The sequence below is a fragment of the Rattus rattus genome, chromosome 7 (genome assembly GCF_011064425.1).
Source record: "Rattus rattus isolate New Zealand chromosome 7, Rrattus_CSIRO_v1, whole genome shotgun sequence".
Classification (NCBI taxonomy): domain Eukaryota; kingdom Metazoa; phylum Chordata; class Mammalia; order Rodentia; family Muridae; genus Rattus; species Rattus rattus.
In genome coordinates this window covers 28,857,884-28,872,769 of record NC_046160.1, presented here as the reverse complement: position 1 = coordinate 28,872,769, position 14,886 = coordinate 28,857,884, and the positions used below count along the sequence as shown (strand labels likewise).

The following is a 14,886-nucleotide window of genomic DNA, read 5'->3' as shown; positions in this document are numbered from 1 at the left end:
CACTAAGCCTGGATTTAAGCTTTTCTTCACCTAGAACTTGCTCGGTTCTAGGCTGGTCTTGAACTCAGAGATCTGCTTGTCTTTACCTCCTGGGATTAAAGGTTTGTACTAAGTTGCCTGGAGCTGCCCCAAGGTCATTACTCTTAAGTCAATTAATCTCCTTCAACACAGGATGCAGCTCCATTTCACTTCCTGGTGTCCCTTTAATATGTGAACCATTTAGGCTGTATTTTTCCTTTCTCAGCTTGCTCCTTTTCATTAAAATGTTCTTCATAAGAGTGAACTTTAGTAACCACACAACAGAATTTACACCAGGCTGTTTTGAGTCTTCCTTTTTCAAAGCAATTAATCTAAATCTCTTTACCTTACCCTCAGGCACACTCTTTGGAAAATGGCAAAAAGAAGCCACCACCCCCCACCCCCAATACCACAAAAACAGTCTCTAGGCCACATACTGAAAGTCTTCCTCACTGAACTGTCTTGGGCCAGGTCTATACAGTTCAGATCACTCACAATAACAAAGTCTTCCACATTCCTGCTAGGATAGCCCATTAAGCCCCACTTAGAGCATTCCACTGCTTTCCAAATCCAAAGTCCCAAAACTGACATTCTTCCAAACAAAAGCATGATCAGGCCTATCGCAGCAACACCCCAGTCTCTGGTACCAACTTCTGTCTTAGGGTTTTACGACTGTGAACAGACACCATGACCAAGGCAAGTCTTATAAAGAACAACATGTAATTGAAGCTGGCTTACAGGTTCAGAGGTTCAGTCCAGTATCATCAAGGTAGGAACATGGCAGCATCCAGGCAGGCATGGCACAAGCAGAACTGAGAGTTCTACATCTTCATCTGAAGGTTTCTAGCAGGAGACTGACTTCCAAAAAGCTAGAGTATAGGGTGTAGCCCACGCCCACAGTGACACACCTATTCCAACAAGGCCACACCTCCAAATAGTGCCACTCCCTGGGCCAACCATATTCAAACCATGACACCAAGGATGCCCTTAAACTCCCAACTTCACAAGTGCTGGGATTACAGGTATGTGCCATCCTGTCTGGCTTTATATGGTACTGGGGGAAGAACTCCAAGATTTACACTTGCTAGACAATGACTGTCAACTGAGCTGTATCCTCAGCCCGTGTGTCTGACTTCTTTTTTTTTTTAAGATTTATTTATTTTATGTATGTGAGTACACTGTCAATGTCTTCAGACACACCAGAAGAGGGCATCAGATCTCACTTCAGATGGTTGTAAGTCACCATGTGGTTGCTGGGATTTGAACTCAGGACCTCAGGAAGAGCAGTCAGTGCTCACCGCTGAGCCATCTCTCCAGCCCATCTGGCTTCTTTCGTTTAGGATAATGTCTTCAAAGTTTGTTCATGGAGTTGCCTGTATCCTTACCTCATTCTTTATATGCATTAGTTACATCCCGCTCTACAGATATACTACAGTTCATTCATCCATTTATTACTTTATATAAATATGAGTTGCTTCCACAGAATAGTGCTGTTATGCCAGGCCTAATAGTACAGACCTGCCATCAGGTAGTCAAGGCAGGGGGAGTATGAATCTGAGGCTAGCCTGGGCTACATATAACGAGAGCTTATCTCAAACAAAACAAATTGTGAGATGTTTGGAATTCTGGGGACTTGTCAGAGGGTATACAAGTGCTAGGGCCTGAGATGAAGAGTGGGCTGTTGGTTGCAGTTTCTTAAGTAGCCATGTGTAAAAGAAGAAACAACAATAAGAAATTAGATATCCTGACAGCAAAGATCAAACTTGCCCCCGTAAGCCAGCCACAAATTAAATGTTGTCCTTGTAAGATTTGCCTTGGTCATGGTGGAACTCAACGCCCCTACTCATCAAGAAGCAGTCTGACAATAAGGTCACCCCTTTCTGACCCCTGACTTTGTACTGTCATTGCTCACAACTTGGGGCTTACGATGGCTAGTCTTGATGATGTCAACTTGAATACATTTGGAATTAACCAAAACCCAAGTGACTGGACCCACCCTAAATCTGGATTCTTTGAGGTGGGAGGAACCACCTTAAATCTGGCCACACCTTCTGCTGGCCGCCTACATAAAGGACATAGAAGAAGGATGTTCTTGTTCTTTGCCTGCTTGCTTTCACTCTCCATGGGAAATCCATCACTTCACTGGCATTAGAGCTTAGGTCTTCAAGATGTTGGTACATACCAAAGACCAACTGAGACATCCAGCCTCATGAACCGAACAACTACTGACTGTTAGACTTTCCACTGATAGATAGCCGTTATTGGATTAACCGGACCACAGCCTGTAAGCGACTCTAAAAAACTACTATATCTGGGAGGTTATCCTTGCAACAGACATGAAAGGTAGGAGGAACACTAAAGAGCCATGATAGTAAAGGTCCTTGTGATGGTTTGTATATGCTTGGCCCAGGGAGTGGCACTATTAGGAGGTATGGCCTTGTTGGAGTAGGTGTGGCCTTGTGGGCATGGGCTTTAATACCCTTGTCCAAGCTGCCTGGAAATCAGTCTTCTAGCAGCCTTCAGATGAAGATATAAAACTCTCGGCTCCTCCTGAACCGTGCCTGCCTGGATGCTGCCCTGCTCCTACCTTGATGATAATGGACTGAAGCTCTGAACCTATAAGCCAGCCCCAATTAAATGTTGTCCTTATAAAATTTACCTTGGTTATGGTGTCTGTTCACAGCAGTAAAACCCTAACTAAGATAATCCTGGTATTGACACATTTCTGAGATCCAAGTTGTCCGTGGGACTAGCTTGAGCTAAAAGAGCCTGATAGAAAACTATAAGTACCTTTATGTCTACTTTAGGAGTCAACATCTTTACCTAAAATCCCAGTAAGTTCTTATTACCTTTCTGTAACAATATTAGCAAAGGTTCTCTTACTGTATTTTGCAAAATGGTGTGCAAAAGAGTGATCAACTAAAAAGCCACACGCAATATCCTGAGGTAAGTATTTTTTATAGATTAAAGACATTTAGACATGATAAATATAATTTAATATTAATTACATATACATATATACAAACATAAAAACACACACACATATACATATACACACACACACATATCCTTTGAATCTTTTATGTTCCTGGTATTAATACCAATCCCTCTTTCCACCAGTGGAACTGATGAAAGTTGTCCAGAGAGTAAGGGATGTGGCCAGATTGCTGAAATGCTTCATACCTATCCAAACTAGTTCAGAGTATTTGTTAATTCTTCAAGTATCTCTACAAGATAGACATCACTGATTGATGGGTAAGATGAAGTTCAATCTCACATACAACTTTGAGGTTGAAGATCTGGGGTTTGAAATTAGTGATCTCATCCTAAAAATAAGTGTTCTGTCGACTTATGCTACGGTTAGCATACATGGAGACAGGGTACTTACCACTTGGGGGGAGTCTGAAACGTCTTTAGGAAGTCTATCAGGAAGCAAGGATTCCAATACAGTCTTAGGGTCAATTGTATAAACCCTCACCCAAAGAAGAACCAGGAGGATTGGTGATGAAGATACAGGATGGAGCTTGCTCCTTGGCAAGAAGGAAGGAAGTGGCTAAGAGCACAGGCTAGATCTATCTGTGATGTGAAGGGAGAAGGGAGATGCCAGAGGCAGAAGGGGGAGAAGATATTCGAAGAAAGAGGGATGCTTGGCTGTCCTCATGCAGATAGAGAGCTTTCATCCAGTTGTCATTCCACAATGTTTCTGTGGAACCGGGGGACAGAAATTCCTTCTTTCCCTCTTTTCCCCTCTTGCCCTTTCCCCCTTCCTTTCTCCCTTCTGTCTGATCTGCAGTGCTGGGGATGGAACGTGCACAAGCAGCCCACATGAGCCACGCCCCACACGTCAGTAGAGATTCCGACCCCTTCTCTCCCGGACCTTTCCTGAGTTCTACTGTCCGGTGGCTCCGATAGACTGTCTGTACTGAGGCTTGAGATGGACTGCTGCTCGCTTGTTCAGCTCCATATAGACCACACCCTGGGTCTTTGCCCTTTGTCTTGGACTCCCTCCAGCCCTTTAATGATTAACGCCTTCAGAAAACCCACGGACAGTAGGTACCACAGCCTGTACCTGTCACCAGCCAGAGGCAGTATCTGCTGAAGTCTCGGGATGGAGAGAAAGGAGGAGAAAGATGGCAGCGACAAGCCCGAGGGGCAAGAGCAGGACAATGGGGCAGCGGGGCTGACGATGAAGAGGGAGATTGGTCTGTGGAGCGCAGTGTCCATGACGGCTGGCTGTATGATTGGTTCTGGCATTTTCATGTCACCACAGGGGGTCTTGGTTTACATAGGCAGTCCTGGAGCCAGTCTCATCATCTGGGCAACCTGTGGCCTCCTGGCCCTGCTGGGTGCCCTGTGCTATGCTGAACTGGGCAGCCTGGTCCCTGAGTCTGGGGGAGAGTATGCCTACATTTTGCGAGCCTTCGGCTCTCTGCCTGCCTTCCTGGTCATCTACATAATTGTTCTGGTAGGCAGACCAGCTGCCATCACTGCCGTCTCTCTGAGTTTCGCTGAGTACGCCCTGGCTCCCTTTTATCCGGGCTGCTCCTCAGTCCCTCAGGTCATAGTCAAGATTGTGGCTTGTTCTTGCATCCTTGTGCTGCTTCTGATCAACTTCTGGAGCTCACGGATGTCCACTGTGCTGATGAACGTGTGCACGGCTGCCAAACTGTTCTCGCTACTAGTCATTGTAGTGGGTGGGGCTGTGGGGCTGGCGCAGGGCCGGATTCCCACAGAATCCCTACTGTTTGCCTTCCACAACACAACGCAACAGGCAGGGCGCATTGGCATGGCTTTCTACCAGGGGCTGTGGTCCTTTGACGGCTGGAGTAATATCAACACGGTGATAGAGGAGATCAAGAACCCAAAGGTGAGTTGAGTGTGCTTTTCTGTGGGTGAACCTCTGAGCATCTGCAGCTCCAGGAGTTGGCGTTCCAGCTACTCGAACGATTGGGATCGGGAGCGATCTGACTAGAATCAAGGCTCTCTTGCTGTGCTCATAGGACTTGCCTGGTAGCCCATCTGCCTTGAGTTTATGGGATTTTAACTACTGCTTCTTAATAAAGCAGAGTACTTCATAGCGTCATACTCCACGGTCTCTCATCTAGCCCCTTAGGTTAACTATCAACACCCCACTTTTTTTTGGGGGGGGCAGGGGAATATTGAAGTCTGCAAGAGGGGAATTATTTTGAATTCTAACTGCCACCATTCTCACTGATTCTGTTGGCCACCTCTTGGATTGTCCCCTCCAGGACATTGCAGTAGATACTTCATAGTTTTTGAAGCCCGTGAACCACTTTGCCATGGGGAACAAACCACTCACTCCTCCTCACCCTACCTGTGAGCCTGGCTTGGATAACCAGTGTGCTAGCCGGCCTTCGGGGCTACCTGGGACTCAGATGTGGCATTTGAATCTTCAGTGTTTAATGTGCTGACTCTTTGGCACACATATATTTTCTAAGATGCTCTTTGTTTTCTTCTTCCCTTGCAGGAATGCCAAATTCTCACAGAATGGGAACTGCAGGTCCTCTGCTGTCCCCGCTGGGCTGGCTTAGGGGTACTCTGGCTTCCAGAGGCGTGGCAAAGGCTCACTGGAGTGGTCACTTGAGAAGAGAATGATAGCTTGGAGAGAGAAGCACAAGAGCAGGGGGTGGGGGTTGAGACAGAGAAAGAGACACAGGAAAGACAGAGACAGAGGAGAGAGAAATGGACAAATGAGAGATAGAAGTAAACAAGAAATAGAAACAGGGGAGAGACAGAGGCAGAGGGGAAACACAGATGGGAAAAAAACAGAGACAGAGGAATAGACACATACAGAGAGAGAGAGAGAGAGAGAGAGAGAGAGAGAGAGAATATGACTGCATGCTAGGAGTCCTAGGGGACCCATCCTTAGTTTTTTTATTATTATTCTTTCTTTGAGACAGGAGTCTCATTGTAGGGCCGGTGGGTCTTGAATGTGTTCTGTGGCTAAGAATGCCCTTGAACTTCTGATTCTCCTGTCTTTACCTTCTGAATGGTGAGATTACAGGAATATCACCATGCCTGGCAATTTTAATTTCTCGCACATAATCTTCTTCTTCTAATCCTTTGTGTGTGAAAAGGGACTATTTTAATAACTGCCCCAGCTTATTCCTAGGTTTCTGAGGTCTCAGTGGTTCACTCTTGGCAGACAGCTTGGGAAATTCTCAAGTCCATGGGTAGCATGTGCATACAGTTGTCTCACAGCGGTAAAGCACTGTTTTCTCCAGCTAGACCATGGACTTTCTCACTAGGTCAAGGAAAGAGTAGCGTCCTTTAAGTTGAAGATAATCTCCCATGGTTGCAGAGGTCATCAGCAAAGTTTTTCTAGAAAGGATCCAAGAGTTAGGATTCCAAGCCCTGTCTTCATTAGTCCCTGTCACATCTACTCAATCCTGTTGTGGAAAACTGCTGTAGGTAATAAAGGTTATCATTAATATTGGGCCACATGCTCCATGGTTTGATGATCTCTGCTAGGGCTGGGACTTTCTTGATATGGATTTCCAAGCAAAATCTAAGCCAGTTGTCAAAAATGCCAGTATTTGAAATTCTGCCTTAACTTGCTCTGAAGGGTAGAGAAAGGGTATATTTATTTCTCATTCTCCTCACCTGCACCAAAGAAAGTACAGAAAGTTTCCCAAGCCAAGGTCACCCTCATAGGCAGACTCCTTAGGGTTTGAATGAAGAGTTCAGGGCCCTCGGAATGAAAACAGAAAATCTCACTCTTCTTGTGCTATAGTGGCCAGAAACATGGAAAGAGGTTAAATTTAAAAGTGTTTTTGCTTCGGTCCCCAGCCCCGGAAAAAAAAAAGTGTTTTTGCTCTGACCACCCGTGAGATTGGGTCATGCATGCTAGGTGCTCACTGTACCGAGGATCTCCCAATGAAGCCCATGAGAATGAGAACACCTTGGCTACAGGTAGACTTGTGTGAGCCTGGGCAGAGCCACATTCCACCCCCTGGGTAGTAAAGCAGCCGCTGCTTTACCCATTCTGGGATCAGGGCCACTTTCCTTTGAACTCGGAGTCCCAGGTTTAAGGTTGGAGGGGGCCTGGGAGGACCCCATACAAGAGTCTGCTGCTGTCTTGTTTGCTTGTCCCTAGTTTGCAGTATAGTCCTCTTGGGAGGGCAGACCAACAAAGCATAACAGACAAACTAGGCCTCCTGGAAGAGGAGACCAGAGTCTAGGCACAGCTCTGCAGAAGCAATTTGAGCTTGAACTTGGAGTCCAGAAAGGACAGAGCCTGCCCGTGTACAAGGGCACACAGGGAGTGGGGACAGCATCCATGCTGAGGCTGGTTGCCAAGAGCTGAGCTAGGTCGAGATGGCCGCCTTCTTCTCAGTGTCCCTCTCCTTCCCTTCCCTCTCCACTTCCAAGAATCTCCATGAGCAGAGCTCAGTCCTGGCAGAAAGCCCTGGAAACTGTCCTTTCTTTAAGGCGGAAGAGAAGATAAATCAGAAATGTTCCCAGGAGGGGCAAATCCCTTCCATGGCAAAGCACACCAGTGAGATCTTTAGCGTTCTTTCTCTTCTGTTCTCCTCTGTAAGAAATTCTCCTTCACATCTTCCTGAGTCATTTCCACGCATCAGAGAGACCCCAGTGATGGTGCTCTTCATCCTGGAAGCTTTGGTGACGCCTCCACCTCTCCCTCTGTATCGCTCCTGCTGTCTGCCTAGCACCTCTTGTCGGTTCCCACACACCTGTCTGTGTGCCCATGACACTGGGATCATGACCTCATGGAGGAGGAACCCAGTGCTTCCAACCCTCATTGGGCCTGGAGAGATGGCTCAGTGGTTAAGAGCACTGTCTGCTCTTCCAGAGGGCCTGAGTTCAACTCCCAGCAACCACATGGTGGCTCACAACCATCTGTAATGGGATCCGATGCCCTCTTCTGGTGTGTCTGAAGACAGTGACGGTGTACTCACACATATATAAAGTAAACAAATCTTTAAAAAAAAACTCTTTTTAAAAAGAAAGAGAGATCTCATTGACTAACCTTTACCATCTTCTCCCTGACTCTACAGCAGAACCTGGTGTGGGCAGTGGTGATCGCCATTCCCCTGGTCACCATCCTGTATGTCCTGGTCAATATCAGTTACCTGCTGGTTATGTCACCCTCAGAGATCCTCACTTCTGATGCCATAGCCGTGACCTGGGGGTGAGTCACGTGGTGTGTCTCCTGGGCCCTAGACACATATTAGGGATAGGAGGGCCCTCTATGTGGATTTGAATTTGCCCTTAAATGCATTGTTCTCTCTGTCTCCGAGGAGGCCTTCTGGTCCCTCTCCAAGTTACTGCGAGAGTTCTTGACATTGATGCCTCTGTTGTCCTAGGAACCAAGTTCTGGGGTCCTGGGCCTGGCTGGTGCCCTTGGCTGTTGCACTTTCAACATTTGGCGCTGTCAATGGGGGGTTCTTCAGCGGCAGTCGCGTGTGCTATGCAGCGGCAAGAGAAGGCCACATGGTAAGAAGTGGGAACTGGGGTCATACAAGGTGTCGAAGGCTGCAAGAGGGCCTGAGACACCTTTCACCTATACCTTCTCCTACCTGAGCTTTTAGCCCAAACCTGGACTTTCCCAATCAGATGTGACCCTCTTTTCTTCCGAGAATGGGGGACACGGCATTTCCGATGTATTGGCAATCTCTTCCAGGTTTTAGGCAGGCATGCTCCTAGATTGTGTGGGTTGGAAGATATGAGTGGTAAAGACTCTGTGTACAGCAAGAATACAGAGGCCACGGGAAGGAGGCCCAAAGCACACATAGTGGCCTTTTCCCTCAGAGGCTCTTTGCCTCTGCGTTCACTTTTACTGTAATAATATTGAATAACAGACAACCCCCAATCGCAGTAGCTTGAGGCACTATTCAATTGTTGATCCTTGTGTTATCTGTAGCTCTGTTCATTTTGGTCATTCTTAGTTTGGAATGACTCTGTTCCTATTTCAAGGACCCAGGCCAAGTCAAATGGCTCCTGGAGAGCAGTTCTTGATTAATTCAGGAATCGGGTGTTCAGGTTATCAGATAAAATACATGAACACATTTAAAGCCCCTGCCTGTCACTTTGTACATGAGTTTTATTGGATGAATCAAGCGACACACTCTAGTGCACTTCAGTGGTTGAGAACTATGTTCCCAACACAAGATGCAAAGAGAGGGAGACAGTATTTGGGGGATAGTAATTCATTTACCATAGTAACCCAAGGAAGCCTATCCTCCTGGAAGCCATGATACTAATGACCATCAGATTGGGCACACTGGTGTCCAGAGCATGACGGGGGACGGACTACTTGCTATGGCTTTTTTACAGCTTCTCTCACATTGCCTGTGTTTTCCAGCCCCAGCTTATGTCCATGATTCATGTGCATCGACTTACCCCAGCGCCGGCCCTGATCTTCACCACGGCTGTGGCTTTGCTGCTGGTCATCCCAGGAAACTTCAGCACCTTTGTGAACCTCTTGAGGTAAGTGAGAGTCCACAGGCTGCTATCTATGTCCTAGACATGTATCTATATACCCTTATATGTACAAACTTGCACATATTAATGAGTATGTTGTCTTCGGAGTGCCTATGTGCAAGTGTACACACACAACACACACACACACACACACACACACACACACACACACACTCACACAAGTTTTCTCATCACAGTGATCAAATACCAGACAAGGAACCACTTAAAAGAGGAAGGATTCGTTTCGGCACATGTAAAGTACAGGCCAGTGTGGCGGAGAGGCATGGGAATGGGAATGTCTGAGGCTGCGATGAGAGGTCTGTGTAGCTCCTTGCCCATATCTCAGTGGACCAGGAACCAGAGATAGGACAGGAAGCTGGGTGTTATAAATCTCAAGGCCTGCCCCCTCACCAGAGACCCATATTTTCATTGAGCCTCCATCCCTCTACCTCTCACTAATCTCCTAAAACAGCAACTCCAGACGTCTCAAACACATGAGCTTGTGGGGCAATATTTTACAGCCAAATAATGTAAAATATTATCTGCCTGCCTGCCTATCTATCTATCTATCTATCTATCTATCTATCTATCATCTATCTACACACACACACACACACACACACACACACACACACACACACACACACATGCACACACACACACACACACACACACACACACACACACACACACACACACACACACACACACACACACACACACACACACGGATGCTAAGGCTGGACTGCTGCTTTCATTTTTCCCTTAGTCCTTCTTTCTGCTCCTAAGACGAGGTTAAAGGGCACGCAGGCATTGTGCTGCTGGAGAGCCCTGGGATATGGTATGATATTTTTTTTTCCCTTGAGGACCCGGGTTAGTGATCTGGACTCTGTCCCATTTAATTCTTCAGAACTCACTGTAGGTTCGCAGCAACCTGCTCAGGCACAGTGACTGCTCTGGCCTCGGGAAGGGAGTGTTCTGACATCCCCTCTTAATGCTTTCCTCCAGAAGGAACCACAGGCTGTTGTGATGCCCATTTGTAATTTTCTAAGCTCCTCTGAAGCAGGGCTGATCCTTCAACGACCAGATAAGCCAAGTACCTGGGTGCGGAGGGTGTTTCAGTCATTTCTCAGGCATCACACGTTCCATTGCTCTGCTATTTCATCCAGAACAGGATGTTCAGTGCTTGGTGTGACTGTTGGGAACAGCAAGTCACAAATAATGTTTTGTTTTCATTTTTCCCCCCATGAGAAAGATGGAAATCATTATATGGATAACAAAATCTAATCCGCTGTAGATTTGGGGGTTGGGACTGTTGGGTAGAGACTGGAAAATGTGACCAAAATATCTCAGTACAGGGGTTGGGGATTTAGCTCAATGGTAGAGCGCTTGCCTAGGAAGCGCAAGGCCCTGGGTTCGGTCCCCAGCTCCCCCAACTCCGAAAAAAAAAAAAAGAACCAAAAAAAAAAAAATCTCAGTACAGAGCAAGAATCCTGAGGTGATCTATTCAGCTAGGACCAAGCACTTTACAGCCTTGATCACTTCAAGGGATAGCTTGTTCTGGATAGAATTTGCGTATGTATCCATGTATATGTGTGTGCACATGTCTCTGTGTGTGTGTGTGTGTGTGTGTGTGTGTGTGTGTGTGCATGTGTGTGTGCTCATGCATATGTGCATGTGGCGGGCAGGGGACCAAATCTGGATGTCATTTCTTATAGGCCACTTACATCTTTAAAACAGTCAATGTCCGAGAGTGAGGGCTTCTATTGCTGAAATGAAACACCATAACCAAAAGCAAAGTTGGAGAAGAAAGAATATTATTTGGGTCACATGTCCACATTTTAGTCCATTACAGTCCATTGAAGTCCTGTCCTGTCAGGACAGGAACTCAAACAGGGCAGGGACCTGGAGGGATGCAGAGGCTGTGGAGGGTGCTGCCTACTGGCTTGCCCATCGTGCTCGGCCTGCTTTTTTTTTTTTCTGGAGCTGAGGACTGAACCCAGGGCCTTGCGCTTGCTAGGCAAGTGCTCTACCACTGAGCTAAATCCCCAACCCCCCAGCCTGCTTTCTTATAGAACCACGTAGAGGAATTTTAATCCAGTGACATGGCTGCTCTGGCAAAGGATCTCATCCAAAGACCTTCAAGGTCCATAAGATCCGGCCAGAATGCAGACACAGCCTGGATTACAGATGATCTGGCTGGAATACAGATGTGCCTTTAGTACACACTTTTAATCCCTAACAGTGAAGGTAAAGTTATTTTGTAGAAGGAAGCAGCCTAATTGAGGGTCAAAGTGACAAATCAAAGAAAGATTTGACGGAATGAGTCAGAGATAGGATACGTCCAACTCATAGGAGAAGAGCACAGGAAAGAGAGGCTACTGAACGGCAGCAAGAGGGACAGAGAGGTTTGGTGTGGGGTGTGGTGTGACATTACAGAGACCAGTTGCAGAGAACAAGCTAGACACAGGTGAAGACAGAGCGAGCCAGAGAATGAGAAGGAGCCAGAAGGTTAGAACGTATTTCCAAAGTTAGCATGAGGCCAAGCAGAGTGATTCAGGCAGAAGCAAGAAGAAGCCAGATTGAACCAGTCAGCTTGGAAGATTAGACTGTAAAGCTTCCAGGCCTAGGTCCAGGAAGAGTTAGAACAGAGAAAGAAATGCTCTGGGCTTAGCCCAGGCTGTGTATTTGCACAGCCTAGGTACAGCTCTCATTTCATGCCATCATCTGAGGAAATAAAAGCAATATTTACAGAGAGCCTGGACCACCTGCCCAGGGATGGTACCACCCACAATGGCCCTCTCCATCAATCACTAATTAAGAAAATGCCCTACACCAGCTTTTATGGAGACATCTTCTCAGTTGAGAGTCCCTCCTCTCAGCTAACTCTAGCTCGCGTCAAGTTGACATAAAACTAGCCAGCACATACTGTACGTGCTATGTAGCTCTGGCTGGTCTAGAACATGCTACACAGACCAAATTGGTCTAGAACTCATGGCGATATTTCTACCTTTGCCTCCCAGGTGTGAAACTAGCCCAGTGGGCTAGGCTGTCTAGCCATTGCGACCCCCCAGGTGTCCACTTACCTCTGCCTTACAGGGCTGGGATTCCAAACCCATAACATCACACCTGGCTCTCCCCACGTGGGTTCTGGGGAATGAACTCAGGTCTTTGTGCTTGTGCAGCAAGCTCCTTACTGACTGAGCCATTTCACCAGAACTTCAGATGGAATTTTATTGGAACGGTGGCAGCCACTCAAACTATAGACCTTGGAAAGGACAGAGCCGAGAGCTTATTGGGTGTTTAAGCAGCCTCCATGTAATATCACCAACCATAAAGGAAGGGTGGGTTGGGAGAAGAGCTCTATTTCCAGTGAGATGTCCCTCCAATGAACACAGGCCTCCTTGAGATTCCACCATGCTCTCTTTTTCAAAATATTGTTTTTAAAAACTAGTATACTATTTGACAGTTTCACACTTGATTTTAGCTGAAAGGTCAGGAAGCAGTTATTCTTTGACAAATTCATGTATAATATATAATACATAATATGCAATACATATTATATATTATATGATGTATAGTATATGGTATGTATAGGCTATACACATATACTACATATGTGCATAATATATATATAGTAATGGTATATGGTATATGTGGTATATATGGTACATAGTATATGATATATATGCTATACACATATACTACATATGTGCGTAATATATATATAGTAATGGTATATGGTATATATAGTATATGGTATATATTCTGGCCACACTCATCCCTCTACCCTCTCATAACCTTCCCCTTCCAGAAGCTACACTCCTTCCTTGACCAAGTTCCTATCCCAATTTCATGTCTTTTTGTTTTGTGACTCACTGGGTCATCTTTAGGCTCTTTTCAAAATTAAGATTTATTGATTTTATTTTAAGTGTGTTCTGTTTGCATGCATGTTTGTGTACCACATTCGTGCCTGGTTCACCCTGAGATCAGCAGAAGGCATCAGATCTCGTGAAACTGGAGTTAAGGATGCTTGTGAGCCACCATATGGGCGTTGGGAATCAAACCCAAGTCCTCTGTGAGAGCAGCAAGGGCTCTTAAGCACTGAACCACCTTTATGGCAGCCCTCAGCTCTCTAGAGACGAGCAAATGCTCCTCCTTGTCTTTGAGTATTTGTCCTGATCCAGGCAAGTCCCGTGAAAGAGGCCTCATCTACACTTTCTACTTCTCGCTGCAGCTTCCTGTCCTGGCTCACCTATGGAACCACCTTCGCCTGTCTCCTGTACTTGCGAATAAAGACAAGGAATCTTCACCACACTTACAAGGTAACCGGCAGGGTAGTCATCTTCTTCAAGGCCTAGACCAGTGGTTCTCGGCCTTCTTGATGAGGCAACCCTTTAATACAGTTCCTCGTGTTGCAGCGACACCTCAACCATAAAATTGATTTCATTGCTACTTCATAACTGCAGTTTTATAGTTATGAATCATAATGTAAATACCTGATATGCAGCATATCTGATATGTGAGCCTCCCCAGGGGTCAAGACCCACAGGTTGAGAACCACCGGCCTCGACAAGACATAGCAATGGCTGTTATTGTCATTACATTATGTAGAACAATGCACGTTTTTGGGGGTGGTGCTAAGGTGACCATTTCTCTTCTGGAGGTTCATGAAGGAGAAAGTGGAACGCAAACACGAGGCCACGTAGCCAGATAGACCAATGCTGGGCTCCAGACTCTGATTCTTAAAGAACCCCCTATAGCCCAGGGGGTGGCTCTCCTGGCCCAGCCTGGCATTCTAGCAGATGCTAGAGCAGGGGCACTCGTGGTGGGCAGAAATAAGCGGGAGGTAGATAGGAAGGACAGAACTCAGCGACACCCTCGTCATTCCAGGTCCAGGGATCGAATACCTTCTCTGTGCCCTCTGCAGGTTCCCACCTTCATCCCTGTCATCATGCTCCTGGTGTCCCTCTACCTGGTGCTGGCACCCATCATTGACCACCCCCAGATGGAATTCCTGTACATCTTCCTGTTCGTGCTCACTGGCTTCCCGGTGTACTTCCTGCTTTTCCACTTCCAGTGTCAGTCCAAGTGTGTACAGACGGCCACTATGCATCTCCAGCTGCTCCTGGAAGTGGCTCCAACCACTAAAGATCACTGACTGGGTGGTCCTCCGATAGGTACTGCCCTCTTCACTGCAGACCCCACTCTTCCCACTGGTTGTCTGTAGACTGACTATACATAATTCTAGTGAGCACTTAGTCCTATAGGGCAGCTGCTTCAAAGTCTGGGCATACCTGCCAGGACACTAGCCCATTTCTCTAAAGCCTGCTCCTTTGCACATGTACCACATGATTTCTCAAAGGAACCCGCTAGTTACAGGTAGACGTTTAGTTGCTATTT

The 14,886-nt window shown here is 46.6% G+C and overlaps 1 protein-coding gene across 2 annotated transcripts; it reads left to right on the top strand.

Annotated features, from left to right (window-relative positions):
• Nucleotides 1-4,126: 4,126 nt before the first annotated feature.
• LOC116905839 (b(0,+)-type amino acid transporter 1-like) lies at nt 4,127-14,645 on the top strand. 2 transcript variants are annotated; one of them, XM_032908811.1, is made up of 6 exons: nt 4,127-4,885; nt 8,058-8,191; nt 8,367-8,496; nt 9,365-9,489; nt 13,721-13,808; nt 14,414-14,645. In XM_032908811.1, the coding sequence occupies exons 1-6, from the start codon at nt 4,127-4,129 to the stop codon at nt 14,642-14,644; spliced, it is 1,467 nt and encodes a 488-aa protein (XP_032764702.1). In that variant the 3' UTR covers nt 14,645. The 2 variants fall into 2 exon arrangements, with proteins under 2 accessions (XP_032764702.1, XP_032764703.1); XM_032908812.1 differs by lacking the exons at nt 8,058-8,191; nt 8,367-8,496; nt 9,365-9,489; nt 13,721-13,808; nt 14,414-14,645 and adding an exon at nt 5,171-5,233.
• Nucleotides 14,646-14,886: the final 241 nt, after the last annotated feature.

Bases quoted from the DNA above. Each gene is read 5' to 3' on its own strand.
- LOC116905839 (XM_032908811.1), top strand. From the start codon at position 4,127: ATGGAGAGAAAGGAGGAGAAAGATGGCAGCGACAAGCCCGAGGGGCAA. The intron at 8,192-8,366 runs GTGAGTCACGTG...CTGTTGTCCTAG, and splicing joins GCCATAGCCGTGACCTGGGG to GAACCAAGTTCTGGGGTCCT. The intron at 9,490-13,720 runs GTAAGTGAGAGT...TTCTCGCTGCAG, and splicing joins ACCTTTGTGAACCTCTTGAG to CTTCCTGTCCTGGCTCACCT.